At 47.3% G+C, this 14,310-nt stretch overlaps 1 protein-coding gene across 3 annotated transcripts in view; it reads left to right on the forward strand.

Annotated features, from left to right (window-relative positions):
* RIN2 (Ras and Rab interactor 2) overlaps positions 1-14,310 on the forward strand; it is a 185,544-nt gene that overhangs the window by 145,111 nt on the left and 26,123 nt on the right. For all 3 annotated transcript variants that reach the window (XM_015572033.1, XM_006776147.2, XM_006776146.2), the window contains 4 exons: positions 847-958; positions 3,760-3,832; positions 9,089-9,180; positions 12,151-13,302. In XM_015572033.1, the coding sequence (XP_015427519.1) occupies positions 847-958; positions 3,760-3,832; positions 9,089-9,180; positions 12,151-13,302 (1,429 nt within the window). The remainder of the gene's footprint in view (positions 1-846; positions 959-3,759; positions 3,833-9,088; positions 9,181-12,150; positions 13,303-14,310) is intronic.

Consider the following 14,310-nt stretch of genomic DNA (forward strand, 5'->3'; position numbering starts at 1 on the left):
TTCATAATTTTTTTTTCCTAAACTGCTGTAAAATCAGCAAAAATGCCTTGGCAATTTTAGCATAGTTCCTAGGATATTGGTTGGCACTCAGAGGGTTAAAGCACATGCCTGAAGACATTAGGACCTGGAGGGAGCTATCGAAAGTGAAGTGAGTCAGGAGTCAATGGACCACAAGCCTTGGTGTTGGCCGTGATGAACTTAAGAACACACCTACCCACCGTCCCATGGAGCCGTCATAGTTGGGCTCCAGTGGATTGTTGCCATGCCTGGTCTTGCCAAGTCATCGCATTTTCCAAGAGAAGCTAAAAAATCAGATTTTAATGTGAAAAAAACAAACACATAAAAACTCCCGTCTTTTCATTGTTAACAACACATTCAAATCTCTATCACAAATATACCCATGAGCCAAATTAGTCAATGAATTCCCAATTCGTCACCCATATTGTTGCCATGTTGCCTGTGTTTAGAATCTAGGTTTCAGCAACCAAGACACCCATATAAGGCCACGCCAGAGAATGTGTCACACGAAAACAATCACCAAACTGAAAATGCTTCTGCAGAGTAAGGGAGCTCTTACCTCCTGGGGAAGGTTCTGTCGAAGGGAGAGTGGAATTCTGTGGAAGTCAGCTATTAAGGAATCCCATGGAAATCAGTTATCCAGGAACGCTTCATAACCTATGGCATGCTTGCTGCTGATCCCACCTTTCTTAGGGAGCAGCGTGTCCTGCATTGAGCCTTGCAGTTAAGCTATAAAGGGGGACTCTATTTGTTGGAGGTGTGGAAAATCAGATGCCCAGGTTCCAACCTTCTAGAAGTTTCCTAAGCTTGAATTTTTTTTCCTCCTAGATTTTCCTGGTGCGTAAATCCACCAAAATGCAGAAGAAAGTCCTCTCCCTTCGCCTGCCCTGTGAACTTGGAGCCCCACTCAAGGAATTTGCCATAAAGGAAAGCACATACAGTAAGTGGCCACTGGATGGTTGGGTCCTGGTTGACCATGTCCTGGTTGACATGATCCTCAGGCCTCTCAAGCAAGTGGGAAGAGCCTGTGCTTTGAGACAGACAGGCATGGGTCTGAGCCCTGGCATTGCCGTTGGTTCACTGAATGACTGAGTGGGTAAGGTACCCCAGGAACCTCAGTTTTCTCATCTGTGTAGTGGGCTGATAGTAACCTCAGAAAGTTGTTAACAGTTCAGTTTAACAACTGTGTGCAAAGTGTGCAGCCTACTGCTTGGCTTATGGCAGAGGCTCAATAGAGTTTGGCTTCCTCACCCGCTTCCCGGTTAAGCGCAGCATGGATTTGGTGCCCAGGTTTGCTGGTGACTAAGCTTCGGGGCAGGCTGTTTGTTTATAGGATCAAATACTGAAACATGTGTCTGCACATCTTTGTAAATAACCCCTTGAGCAGACAATTCCCTCCAGGCCATCACTGTTCACTTTTCTGGGAAATGCAGCTAATCAGAGGCAGGATCCATCCCTTTGGGAAAATTAACTAAGTTTTGAGGGGAGAGTGGTATTCAGTAGCATTGGTATTTCTTCCATAGTCCCTGGAAATGTGACATATCGGGGGACCAAGGTTCACATTTAAAAGGGAACACACAGTTCCCAGGTGCTGCTGGCCTCCAAGAAGGGGGGGAAGAGAGGTCTGCACCCCAAAGGGAAAGGCTTCATTGAAATCGCAGGTCAGCTGGCTGAAGTGTGAAGGCAGGAGGAGTGCGTGGGGAAGCCTGTGGGCTGTCTCAGTAGCGAGGCTGAGACCAGGATTCTCACTTCTCAGTTTTGACCCAAGTCTCTGCATGGGAAGAACCTGAAGGTATCACGGTCAGTTTAAGGGCAGGTACAGGATTCTCCTCAGACCGGCCTTCATCGTCTCACTAAGCCAGTGGCCTCTCCCTGAGCCTGGAGGAGACATTTGCAGCAGAAACGAGACCTCCCCACCTCTGTGTGATCGGCCTCAAGTTCAGCTAGGCCCTGCAATGTTTTTCCTCCAGGTCTCCCGAGGTCACTGGTGCCAGGTAACTACTGCCTCGTGCAGGCACAGGAGCGGTCGTGAAACCTGGCGAATGATTCATAGTTTATTTACATGAGGAGGTGATCAGAAGATAGATTTCAAACCTACCATTTTAAAGATAACGAATTAAATACTAGGTGCAACGGCAATGCTGAGTTGGCTTTTGGAAGTCTGCAGCCAAGAACTTGTTTTTAAATACCTCCTAATATCCAAGGTTAACCATGGTAAGTTAGTCTGGAAACCCCTTTAGTGGCGTTCTTGATGTTCATCTGAGGTCCCTCCCAGCTAAAATGTTTTCCTCCCTCTATTGTCAAGACCTCTGTCACTTCCTTATTCCTTTCCAGGGGACTTGAAGTGGTTGAAAGAGCTATTTATGCACCAAACATTAAGGTGCCATAACTAGTGACCACAGGCCTTGGTCCCACTGTGATGGCCCCTTCCCAGGCCCTATTTTCTCCTGGAATTGAGGTGAATTGGAAGAGGAACGACTTGTTATAAAAAGAGATACTTGTTTTGTCATAACATTTAGAAAATGTGGTTTAATAATAAATACCACCTTATTTTTGTATAAATTGTTTTCACATAAATTACTCCATTTTTTAAAATTTCAGTTCCCACTACTACCCTGCTGGAAGACAATGAAAGCACTACTGTTGTTCATTTTATAGATGAGAAAACCAAGGCGCAACGATGTTAACCTACCCCAAATGGTTTCTTCTTATTTAACTCACTAAGTTGTGGTGAGAGTGTGTGTTTCTGTGGGTCTCTCTGTTGTGGTATATGTGTGGAGGCGTAGGTGTGTTTTGGCTGCCACAGAAATGCTAAATAAGCAAAATAATACAACACAAGCAAATGATAGGCAAAATAAATGAGGATATGGTGTGTTATAAAAGGAAGAAAAACTCATTTGATTGAGGAAATGAGAAATCTTCCCAAAGCTAAGGATGTCTGGAATGTTTTGGGAAGAATGACTGCATGAGTGGTACCCCAGCAAACATGGTGTGAGGAGTGGTTGGCAAATCCATGAACATTTGAAGTCCAACCACAGGCTGTTCCATCATTCAGAAGACGTACAAATGGCCCACTATCTTGCCAGACATTTCTTTTCCATTAGGAAACTTGTGCACTTGGTAGTGGCAGTGGTGGGGGGTGGGGGCACTCTATGTAAATGGGTTTTAGAATTTTTCATACTGAATTTAAACAAAAGCTGACTCATGGAGATCTTGTGTCGTCCTCCAAGCTTTGTGCTCCTTCTGCCGTGTGTCTTTACCAGAAGTGGCCCGTTTTGGTAAAGCGGTATGTAACCCAGGAGGTCCATCTCAGGAGGGCCAAGGGCAGTGGGGGCCTTGGTGTTCCCCAAGCCCTGTCATATGCTGATGGCCTCTCTCTCCAGCCAGACTGGCCCCTTGACCCCTGCCCAACTTTGTATTCTGAACTTAAAAAAGAGGGGGGTTGGGGGAAGGCATAGTTGTGCAATTGGAGTGTGTGCCAGTCTGTTTACCAGGATTGGAGCCTGTGCTCCGAGTGAGTCAGGGACTGCGTTTCCAGGCCATCCACTCCGCACTGGCCTGTTTCCGGCTGGCGTGCACCCTCCTCACAGCTGGTTCTGATAAGCCGCACAGTAGTTGTTTGAGAGCGCTGGGCGCTGGGATGGTCCCGTATACACAGCAGGCAACAGTACAGGGGCGGCCTTTCCTTCCCAGAACATGCTCAGGGACACTCAGCTGGTTTCCCAAATCTCTCTTTTCCAGCCTTTTCTCTGGAAGGCTCAGGAATCAGCTTTGCGGATTTATTCCGGCTCATTGCTTTCTACTGCATCAGCAGGTAAGGCCTCTTCTCTTATAATTTTCAACACCTGCTGGGGATGCAATATAATTGGGTAGAGGGATCTCTCAGGTGTACACCGATTAGACGTCACTGGAAGGATTAGCCACTGAAATAAAATGGTCACCAAGCCCACTGTGCCAGGATTCAGATCAAAATGATTGCTCTGGCCCCTCCAAAGGTAGGATCTCATTCATTAGTACGATTATGTTCTCACGCTGCTCCCATGGCTCCTTTTACGAAGACCCGTCAAGCAGAGGAAACACAAACATTCATATACACGCACATGCACACATACGTACACATGCACACACAGAGAGAAAGGGACCAGTTATGCCAACCGGTAACATTGAAAGATCCTTGATAAATTTTCCAAAAACCCTTCAAGGAGCGCAGTTCATTCTAAAAACGTGGGTTCCTTAACCCAGCCTACACATTGTGCATCACCATCCCTCAGGGCCACTGGGTGCTCATGGCCTTTTCCTCATTAAAGCAACTGTCTCAGTCGACATGAAGCTAAGCCAAACACCACGAGGTTAGCAAGTGTCAGGAGGGTGGGAGTTGTGCAAGACCTTTTTTTTCTTTTCTTTCTAGCCAAAACAGCTGTTCACATCGAGTGTTTTTTCAGCGATATAGGACCCTAGCTCTTTATCTGCAGCGATGATTGCCCCTCTGAGCTCAGTTGTGTCTTTTCTGTGTCTGTCGCAGTTGGAAGAGTGGTGACGGGCATGCGCTATTCATGGTTGTTTTCAAAGATCACTTCTCACAGCCTCTCTGGGCCGAGAAGCTTACTTGGGATTGGCTTGTTTTATGTGAATTTCAGGGTCAGGCTATTTCTCCAGGACTGAGTTAGATGTTCCTTGTCCCGGTTGGACTAGGCCTTTCAGGGGCAGGTACTAAGCTCTTTGGTCACCAGGCCAGGGGAACCCACACAATTGATGGCCTGAGGATGGGGAGACCCTTTTGGAGGGGGACCCTGTGCTGCTTCCCAGCAGGGAGAAACAAGGGGCTTCACCTAGAATTGGACCAGAGCCCAGTCAGTGTCCCAGGGGGCGAAACCTGCCAAGCTGTGGGCAGGAGCCCCTGGCTTGTGTGAGGACATCCGCTGCCCCAAGACGGGAGCTGGGTCAGGAGACTCCACCGTCCCCAGGGGACCACACCTGGTCTGGCTGGAGGCCGACCAGGTCCTGGGAGTGATTTTCAACACTAACATGCCAGTTAGAGGTGAAGTGGCCAATAGTTACTCTTCATAGTTTGCTTGTTGGTGACTGTGCTTTTATTGTGAAACATGGTTACACCTATAAACCAGCATTGGGCAGTAGCACACAAAAGATACCATCTCTCCCCTCGATGTCATAATAGACTGGAATGCCTGCTGTCCAGGGCTGTTCCATGATTGAAGGAGAATGCAAAAGCCTTTTATAAACTGCAAAGCATGATGGGAACGAATATAATAAGGTGCTTACAGAAAAATCCCAGCGTTGACATTTTGTGACGAGGGAAACCTGCGATTCATTTTCCTATTTATTTCAAGATGAAAAGGTTCTTGATGTTTTTGTTTCTCCTTTCCATCATGTTACTCATTTACGTACATCTGTGTTCTTAATTGATTTGATCCATTCTTACCAAAATATTTTTGAAATGTCCTAGTTCCGTGGTCGGCAAACTGTGGCTCGCGAGGCACATGTGGCTCTTTGGCCCCTTGAGTATGGCTCTTCCTAAGCCTTAGGAGTACCCTAATTAAGTTAATAACAGTGTACCTACCTATATAGTTTAAGTTTTAAAAATTTGGCTCTCAAAAGAAATTTCATTCATTGTACTATTGATATTTGGCTCTGTTGACTAATGAGTTTGCCGACCACTGTCCTAGTTGGTTGTTAGTACCTGAATATATTCAGGTAGAGAAGGTGGCTGGACTGTTAGCTCTGGCATTCAAACAGAGCATATATGCACGTATGCACTAGACGAGAGAATTCACGGATCAGTAAGCATGTGATTTGCCACACCGGGAGGGCATTGAAAAGTATAGCTGAGAATACAAATAGTGGTGCACAGCTTGGCCAGTGGTGCCTAGTAGCTCTTTGTCGGTTGGTGTCATCAATGAAGTGTAGGGCACTGCCTGGCAAACTTCTGCCAGAACCACCGGGAAGCTTGTTAGAATGTAGACTCCTACTGCGGAGGTCTGCGGCAGCACCTGAGAGTCCATTTCCAACAAGCACCCAGGCGATGAGGCCCATGCTGCTGGTCCTAACCTGCACTTTGAGTAGCAAGAGGTTAGAGGAAACAATTATCATGATTAATTATTAAATATCATTGTCATTTCAGGGGCTTTCCATATCTGTGCTAGGCACCATACACACATTAGCTTTAATCCTTATCGAAACCCTGAAATTAGGATCATGAAGACTCTGTGAGTTGGCGAGAGAGACTTGCCCACATTCAATTAACCAGGAGCAAGTAATGGATTTGAACTCAGTCCTGCGTTGATACCAAAGCCCATATTTTCCCACTAGCCAGCACAGATCCACAGGCTTGGGGTCCCACACTTCATCCCACATCAGCTCTGTGAGTGGGTGTAGGGACTTATTCATCTACGTTAGCCTATGTTCCTGACCTATGGAATGAGGGACATGTAACTTTCCTCCCAGGGCGTGTATGGGCCCCCCATGAGGTAAGGTGCTGGATGCAATGCAATAGTAGGTGGTCAATGAAGTTAATGTTCTCCCCAATACGACATGTATTGAGCAAAGTTAAAATAAAATAAAAAACTCTTGGGTGAAATGTTTATACCTAAGATGGCTTTATTTGATCTGTTATGCAAGTTTTAGAATCAGGGCCCCTTTACTTAACAGTGTGTAGGTGAGAAGGAAGTGCCCCCGTGTGTGTGTGTGTGTGTGTGTGTGAGAGAGAGAGAGAGAGAGAGAGAGCGCGCCTGTGAGCATGTGCTTGTTTGCTGGGAGGAGATGCTGTGCTGGGCCTGGCTGGCACAGTGGGAGAGGACTCATGTACAACATCTAATTTTCTAGTAGCTCAAAGCCTAAAACCACCCATTAGCAAATGGCAGGTGTTGTTTCCTGTCATCTGTGTCATTAAGAAAAAACAAAAACAGTCATGTGATTTTTAAGCTCAAGGTACTGGATTGGGCAAGGTAAAAGCTTAAAATAAACACAGGTTGATTGTGTTGTATGTAGCTTTTCTCCCCCAAATTGCCCAATGAAAGTAGATATTAAGTTGGTACAGCCATAAAAACATATATTCGCATGGCTCTTAGGCGTTTCAAAGTCTTGGTTCCCACTGATCTTTGTGGAAGATTATAATCAGGGTCATGTATCTCCCGGGGTCAAGCAGTAGCTATTACAGATGCTGCCATCCCCTGAGGCTCCACCTGCTTCCTCTGGAATAGATGCAAGGTGACAAGTAGAAGGAGGTGCTCACAGCACCTGGGGGCAGGTGAAAGGGTCTTCTGGAAGCAAGAGGTGACCCAGGCTAGACACCCCAGGAAAAGGGAGCCTCCTGACTGCCAACTTGTAGCATTTTTTTAAAAAACCTTTATTGTTGAAAGTATTACATATGTTCCCCGTTTCCCCCATTGACCCCGTCTAGCCTGCCCAACTCCTAGCATTTTTATTAGCAGTGTGTTGGAGCCCTCGTGACACTAGTACGTTTATTTATGGTTGGCTCTTCTCATTGACCTTTCTAATTTGTTATTCATTGTCAGCAGCGTCAAGGGTTCCAAAATTCTCAGTCATCCGGATTTAATCCGATGCAGCCAAGAATGTTGCCTAATCTTATAGTAGACAACAAGTTTTCTTTTGTATAGTTATTCTCTTCAATGGAAATTTTGAGGGCATCTTGTATAGACAAAACACAAGCAGAAGCACCAAGTTTTGTCCCTCACTCCACCCCAGCCACGATGGCCCCTGGCTGTTCTCCACAGATGCCACACCCTCTCCCACCCTAGGGCCTCTGCTCCTGCTGCTTCCTCTGCCTGGAGAGTTCTTTTCTTAACGTTTACTCCCTGGCCACCTTTAGATGCTCAATCAAACGCTATCTTCTCCTGGGGCCGTCCCTGGCCAACTCTCACACGTGAACACTCTTTATTATGCCCCTTTTGCACTTTATTTTTATCCAGGGCACACATCCCCTTCTCGTAGATTCTGTCAATTGCATAATTGTTTATTGCCTGTTGGTGGCCACTTAAATGAAGCTCCATGCAGGTGGGGACTTTTGTCTGTTTTTTTTCCCCACCAACCTGGAACAGGGTCTGGCATGTCATAGATGACTAGAAACATTTGTTGAATCAATGAATTCATTATAAAACCAATACCACCACTAAAAAAAAAAAAATAACACCATTGTATTGAACATTCATCCATTCATTTATTCAGAACACACTTTCTCCCTGTCTGTTAAAGGTGAGGCGTTGTGCTGAGCCCTGTGAAGAACTCGCCAATGCTTAGAGCATGGCCCTCCCCCTTATATATGAAAATGAACATATGTTTATTAAGCCTGCCTTTACCCTTTCTGAGAGAGCAAGAGATCGTGGTCCATGCGTTTTCTAGAGGCAGAGCTGTGCCCTGGACATGGAAGCACCTGGTGCCAGCTCAGCATTTTCTTGTTGGGCCTGCGAGTCTGCGTTGCTGCAGTGCCGTGTGTGTCGGTCTACACATGGCGCCCGCATGCTGCGTGGTGGCCGGGATGTTGCACGAGGTCCTGTAGATTTGTCTTCCTACTCCAAGTGTGATCTCAGGACAGCAGCATGGCCTTGGAGTCTGGCAGAAATGCCGAATCTCCAACCTCACCCAGATCTTCCGAGTCCGAGTATGCAGTATAACCAGACGCCCCGGGGTTCATGTGCACTACCCTAAAGACAGGGGAACTCTTATGTCCATATTCATTGAGAAACTGCCACGTGCAAGGCAATGGGACAATAAATGTTGGTTTCAAATTGCACATTCCTGCCCTGGGAGTTGGGAGCCAACATTCAAGCATCTAGGAAATCAGTAAGAATGTTTTATGTCTATGATCGATCCACCGACAGTTCCGATATTAACCCGAGGTACATTGTAACTAACCAGGAAGGAAATGTGGTCCTGAGTGTGTTAACACAGGCAGAAGTTTTCCAGTTAGGCAGAATTTGATGTCTACTTAGGACACTTAAAATAGTTTAAGCTAAAATACGTCTAGGATGGAAATAAAAGCAAGAGATAGCAACATGATACGTAATTACAAATATTCTCTCTCCTGAAAAATTAGGGACGTTCTGCCGTTTACCTTGAAGTTGCCTTATGCCATTTCAACAGCCAAGACTGAGGCTCAGCTTGAAGAACTAGCCCAGCTGGGACTAAGTAAGTGGGGGCCCCGGCCCAGGTCTCTTTTGAAATGACTCCATGGAGCAGAGTCAGTGGGGGGCTGGCTGATGATTCATCAAAAAGTAATCCCGACCTCCATGGTAAAACTTCAGGTCCAAAAGGTTCCTGTGTCACATCTTCTGAGAGTCTTTTCCTAAGTCAGATGTTGCACCAATCCGCAAAGGCCGCGCTGAGTTTGTCTGGGTAACACCCCCATGGCCCCGCAGCGTCTTTGCGTTTGAGCTATCCTAAGTGTCCTGATGTAATGCACACTTCCGCAGTGTGTCATTTCTCTCCTTTCTGGGGCATCGTGCTGGGGAAAGGCAGTGCCTGACAGAAAGGGAAACCCAGTGTGGCGCCTCTCACTGCATCAGTTTGATTCTAGAGGAACCACAGGCATTGGGCATCGATGGAACTCCTGACAGCACAGGCGTCTAGAGTAACATCTGTCGCGCTTCCTCTCTTGTTCAGTTCTGGTCCTGCTGTTCTGGGCCACATCCCTTACGCCGCCAAGCATCCTTGCTCTGGCCGGCACTGGCTCCTCCTCCGGCCTCTTGGAGGCCCTAAACCCAACACCGAGCTGCTAGACAGTGGTTGACAGTGGGTCAGGACATACAGTTCACCCAGTTTCACTTCTTTGTCCCACTGTCCTGGGGATTTCATGTGGGTTTAACTTTTACAGAACATTTTCCCTCCTAGATGAGAAGGGAAAATTCTCTTAAGATCGTAGGGCTTCGGTCTGCAGATAAACAACCAGGCCATAGTCTTTGAATGGAAGCTTGCGACTCCGAAGGGCAAGTGCTGGGATTCCTAAAGCCTAAGAAACTATATTTGACCCAGCAAATAAAAATGTATGTATTGCCCCTTTGGCATATTTTTCTGTTCATATAAGTTTGTTTTGAAGCCAATGTCATTTCCAAGGGAGCCTGCATAATTCGTAGAGAAGCCCCGAGGTAGATTCAGATTCGGTTCTACAGCCGGATTGCTCCAGAAGAATTGCCCAGTGTGTCTGAAGCCTGGCCATGGGCAGTTGGGTAGTAGGATTCGGAAATAGAATCCTGCTAAAAAATACTAGGGCTGTATAAACGTCCCCTCTGAAAAGCTATACCATCTCCTACAAACTGAGTTTTACACACCTTTAGCGTTTAAAACAGTTCCTGAATTTAAGTTAACATAACCAACTAGACTGTAGACCCCTTGAAGACATGCATCAGGGCTCAGTTTTCTCTTGTGACGTCTGTCCCCATAACTCCTGGATTCGGGGTTCAGCGTGCAGTGTATGCTTTGTGCTGACGCAGAAGGACTGAAGCGTCATGGGCAGCATTAGTGCCCTGCAAAGAAAAAGACAAACATCACCAGTGTTAGCCCCGGCTGACAGTCGGAGCAGTTCCACCAAGACCCACACTGGCCAATAGAAACACATAGAAGGCCAGCCAGTGTGTTATTTTTAATTCCCTAGTAGCCACATTAAAGAAAATTTAAAGGGCATGGGTGAAATTAATTGTTATAATTTATTTGATGAAAGATATCTGGAATGTTATTTCAACATATAATCAATATGAAAATATTAATGAACTATTTTACATTCTTCTTTTCATACTAAGAATGTATTTTCCCCTTCCAGCATATCTCTGTTTAGGCACTAAATTTTCAACAGAAATACATGATGTGCATTTAGATTTCATTAAATTTACGGTTGAAAAAGTAGATTCACATACCCAAACGCCAAGCCTGCTTCAGTTTTCCAGGAACTGAATTGAGCATCAGTCTTTAAATCTGAATTAAGTAACATTAAATACAAGTGAAAGCTGAGTTTCTCTGAGGCACGAGCTGGATCTCAAGTGCTCAACAGCCATAGATAACGGACTGTTGGCTGTCGTGTTGGACAGCACAGAACGAGAGGGAGGGGAAGGAAGGATGTGAGAAGGCAGGTGACACAAGCCCCCGTATCAAGCGTGTTTCCATCACAGACAAGGCAGGGCAAGTGCTCCCAATATCAGTCTCCCCCCACACCCCATGATCAGCCATTCTGGGCCCACAAGAAAGAAACACATTGTAAGCAAACACAGCAAGACAGAGCTAGAGAGAGAGAGAGTGACCTATTCCAGATGGAAATTACAACAGACAGCACTGCCTTCCTCGATTAGCATGGAAAACTGAGACCCAGCTGGAAAAGGGGACTCTGGCAGTATGACTTGCAATAGGCAACATGTACTGCTCCAAAGAGTGTTGAATATGTATAGCTCTGGGTGAGGAGGTTATAGGATTTGGGGCGGATGGGCAGCAAACCACAAAGATAAATGGTTGAACTTGGACGTAGCATTTGCATAAGTTTGCTGTCCTCGTTTTTGCTGATGGGACCCATGAGTATATTTTTTCCTCCTTTTGGGGTTTTAATGCTGAACACGTAAAACCCCAAGCGGATTGTGTAACATCCCTCAGGCCCCAGCTGCCGCTCCTGCCCATTAAAGGGGAACTGCCCGCCCTCTGTGGAGGGCATCCCAGGAGAAGGGAGTTGGGGAGGGTGCTGTGGCTCTGAGAGTGGCTTGGTTTTTGTAAAGTCAGGGAGCCCTCTGGCCTTTTCTAAGCTTATACTGTAAAAAAAAGGGGGGGGGGGGCAAAACACTGTATCTGGTTCTTTTTGCCTCACCTGGGAGAAGGCTGGGCTGGCTTTGTATGTTGGCCACACCATTTCTCAAGGGCTTTGAAGGTGAAAATCCCTGGGGCCTGCCTGAGCCCAGGGCTGGGCCTGCAACATTTCTACCCTCCCAGTAAGGGAATGATGCAGTTAAAGCACACAAAACAGAAACAAAACAAAAACACACAAAACAAACAAACAAAAAAACACCAACAAAAGTGCTTCCCCTTCCATTGTGATTGTCATGAAACTGCTTTTTTTTTTATTTGTGAAGGAATGACCCCGTGTACTGTATTTACATTCTTGTGTTCACTGATGATGACTTTCAGATTTTTGGAGCTCTCCAGCTGACAACAAACCCCCAAACCCTCCACCTCCCCATAGGACTCCCTCCTCAGACGGTGTTTGTCCCGCCTCCCGCCAGCTCTGCCTTATAAATGGAGTGCATTCTATAAAAACCAGGACGCCTTCGGAGCTGGAGTGCAGCCAGACCAACGGAGCCCTGTGTTTTATTAATCCTCTTTTCTTGAAAGTGCACAGCCAGGACCTCAGTGGAGGCCTGAAGCGGCCCTGCACAAGGACTCCCAACGCGAATGGCACCGAGAGGCCTCGGTCCCCCCCACCCAGGCCCCCGCCACCCGCTATTAATAGTCTGCACACAAGCCCTCAGCTGTCCAGGACTGCAACCCGGGCAGGCATGCCAGAAACAGTCAACCATAACAAACATGGGAACGTAGCTCTGCTTGGCACGAAACCAACCCCCATCCCTCCACCCCGGCTGAAGAAGCAGGCTTCTTTTCTGCAGGCGGGAGGCGGCGCAAAGACCTTGACCAGCAGCCAGCCTGGCGGGGACCAGGCTCGGGAGCTGCTGCAGGAGCGGGAGCCCAGCGCAGCTGGCAGCCCAGGTGGCGCCCCGCCTGCCGAGGCCCCGGGGGATTGCACAAGGGCCCAGCCCGCCTGCTCTGAATCACGGCCCCCGTGGCATGGAGGCAGACAGAGGCTCAGCGACATGAGCATTTCCACTTCCTCCTCCGACTCGCTAGAGTTCGACCGCAGCATGCCTCTGTTTGGCTACGAGGCGGACACCAACAGCAGCCTGGAGGAGGACTACGAAGAGGAGAGCGATCAGGAGACCATGGCCCCCCCCATCAAGTCCAAAAAGAAGAGGAACAGCTCCTTCGTGCTGCCCAAGCTCTTCAAGTCCCAGCTCCGCAAGATGAGCGGGGTGTTCAGCTCCTTCATGACCCCCGAGAAGCGCATGGTCCGCAGGATCTCCGAGCTGTCCCGGGACAAGTGCACCTACTTCGGCTGCCTGGTGCAGGACTACGTGAGCTTTCTGCAGGAGAACAAGGAGTGCCATGTGTCCAGCACGGACTTGCTGCAGACCATCCGGCAGTTCATGACCCAGGTGAAGAACTACCTGTCTCAGAGCTCGGAGCTGGACCCCCCCATTGAGTCGCTGATCCCCGAAGACCAAATAGGTAAGTGCCCACTTTGCCTTTGTGTAGAGGCACATAGATGATACAGTAACCTCGTAGGACAGTGCATTCTGTGTTGGCCTGAATGAAGACTTCTCTGGGAGTTCAAAACATCAGCATACTCTGCCTCGCCCCAATTTGAATGCCAGCTTAGCTTCTTAACGTAGACCTCACAGGGCTGCTACCAGTCAGGCTGGGAAAGTGGGAGCTGCTGATGGGAGCTGCAGAATGGTTCGGCTTGGGGAGCAAGTTTGCTTCCTGAGCGTCCGGTTGCCGTCTGATGTTGTGCTGTGTGTGTGTGAGACTTTTCTGCTGAGGGTTTTCTGAAAGTGGCTCTCTCCACAGGCTGTGCAAGCACAGAAAGTTATGTTTGCTGTCTTCGGGGGCGGGGGCAGTGGGTGTTCGGTTTTGCTTTGTTTGGGAAGGACTTTTTATTGAGGCATCGCTTACATTCAGAAAAGCGCAGCGATGACAGTGTGCAGCTCAGCAAGGAGAACATGACCAGCATCCAGAAGACCCCTGTCACCCTGGTCCCCAAAAGACTTCTGATCTTACAGAATTCAGTGACAAGCACTGTTTTGGAGTAAGGGGGGGCGGAGTTTATTTTGTGTGCCTTTAAAAAATAAGTAACAGTTTGGAAGTCACATGAAAGGTGTTTTCTCCGAAGTCAAGGAGAAATACTTTCTTTATAACCTCATTGAAAGGCTGAATTGGTAGTTACTTTGGCCAAGGAAAATTTGAACTTGGCAGGCAGCCTTTTTTCCAGGGTGAGTGTTGAAGGCTTTTTTTTTTTTTTTTTTAATTTCAGAAGGTTAACTCTAAAAGACTAATTTCAGAAACCTCATTCACTGGGCAGCCACAGCCAAAATAGCTCTCAAAGTCTTCCAGGCAGTTCAGAAAGCTAAACACAAGTTTCTTCTTTCTGATTGGGGCTGTTTGTCGAAAGTAGTACACAGTATATGCTAAGGAGTAGTCTCTCTCTCTCTCTCTCTCTCTCTCTCTCTCTCCCTC

This window comes from Myotis davidii, unplaced genomic scaffold (genome assembly GCF_000327345.1).
Source record: "Myotis davidii unplaced genomic scaffold, ASM32734v1 scaffold608, whole genome shotgun sequence".
Taxonomy (NCBI): Eukaryota; Metazoa; Chordata; class Mammalia; order Chiroptera; family Vespertilionidae; genus Myotis; species Myotis davidii.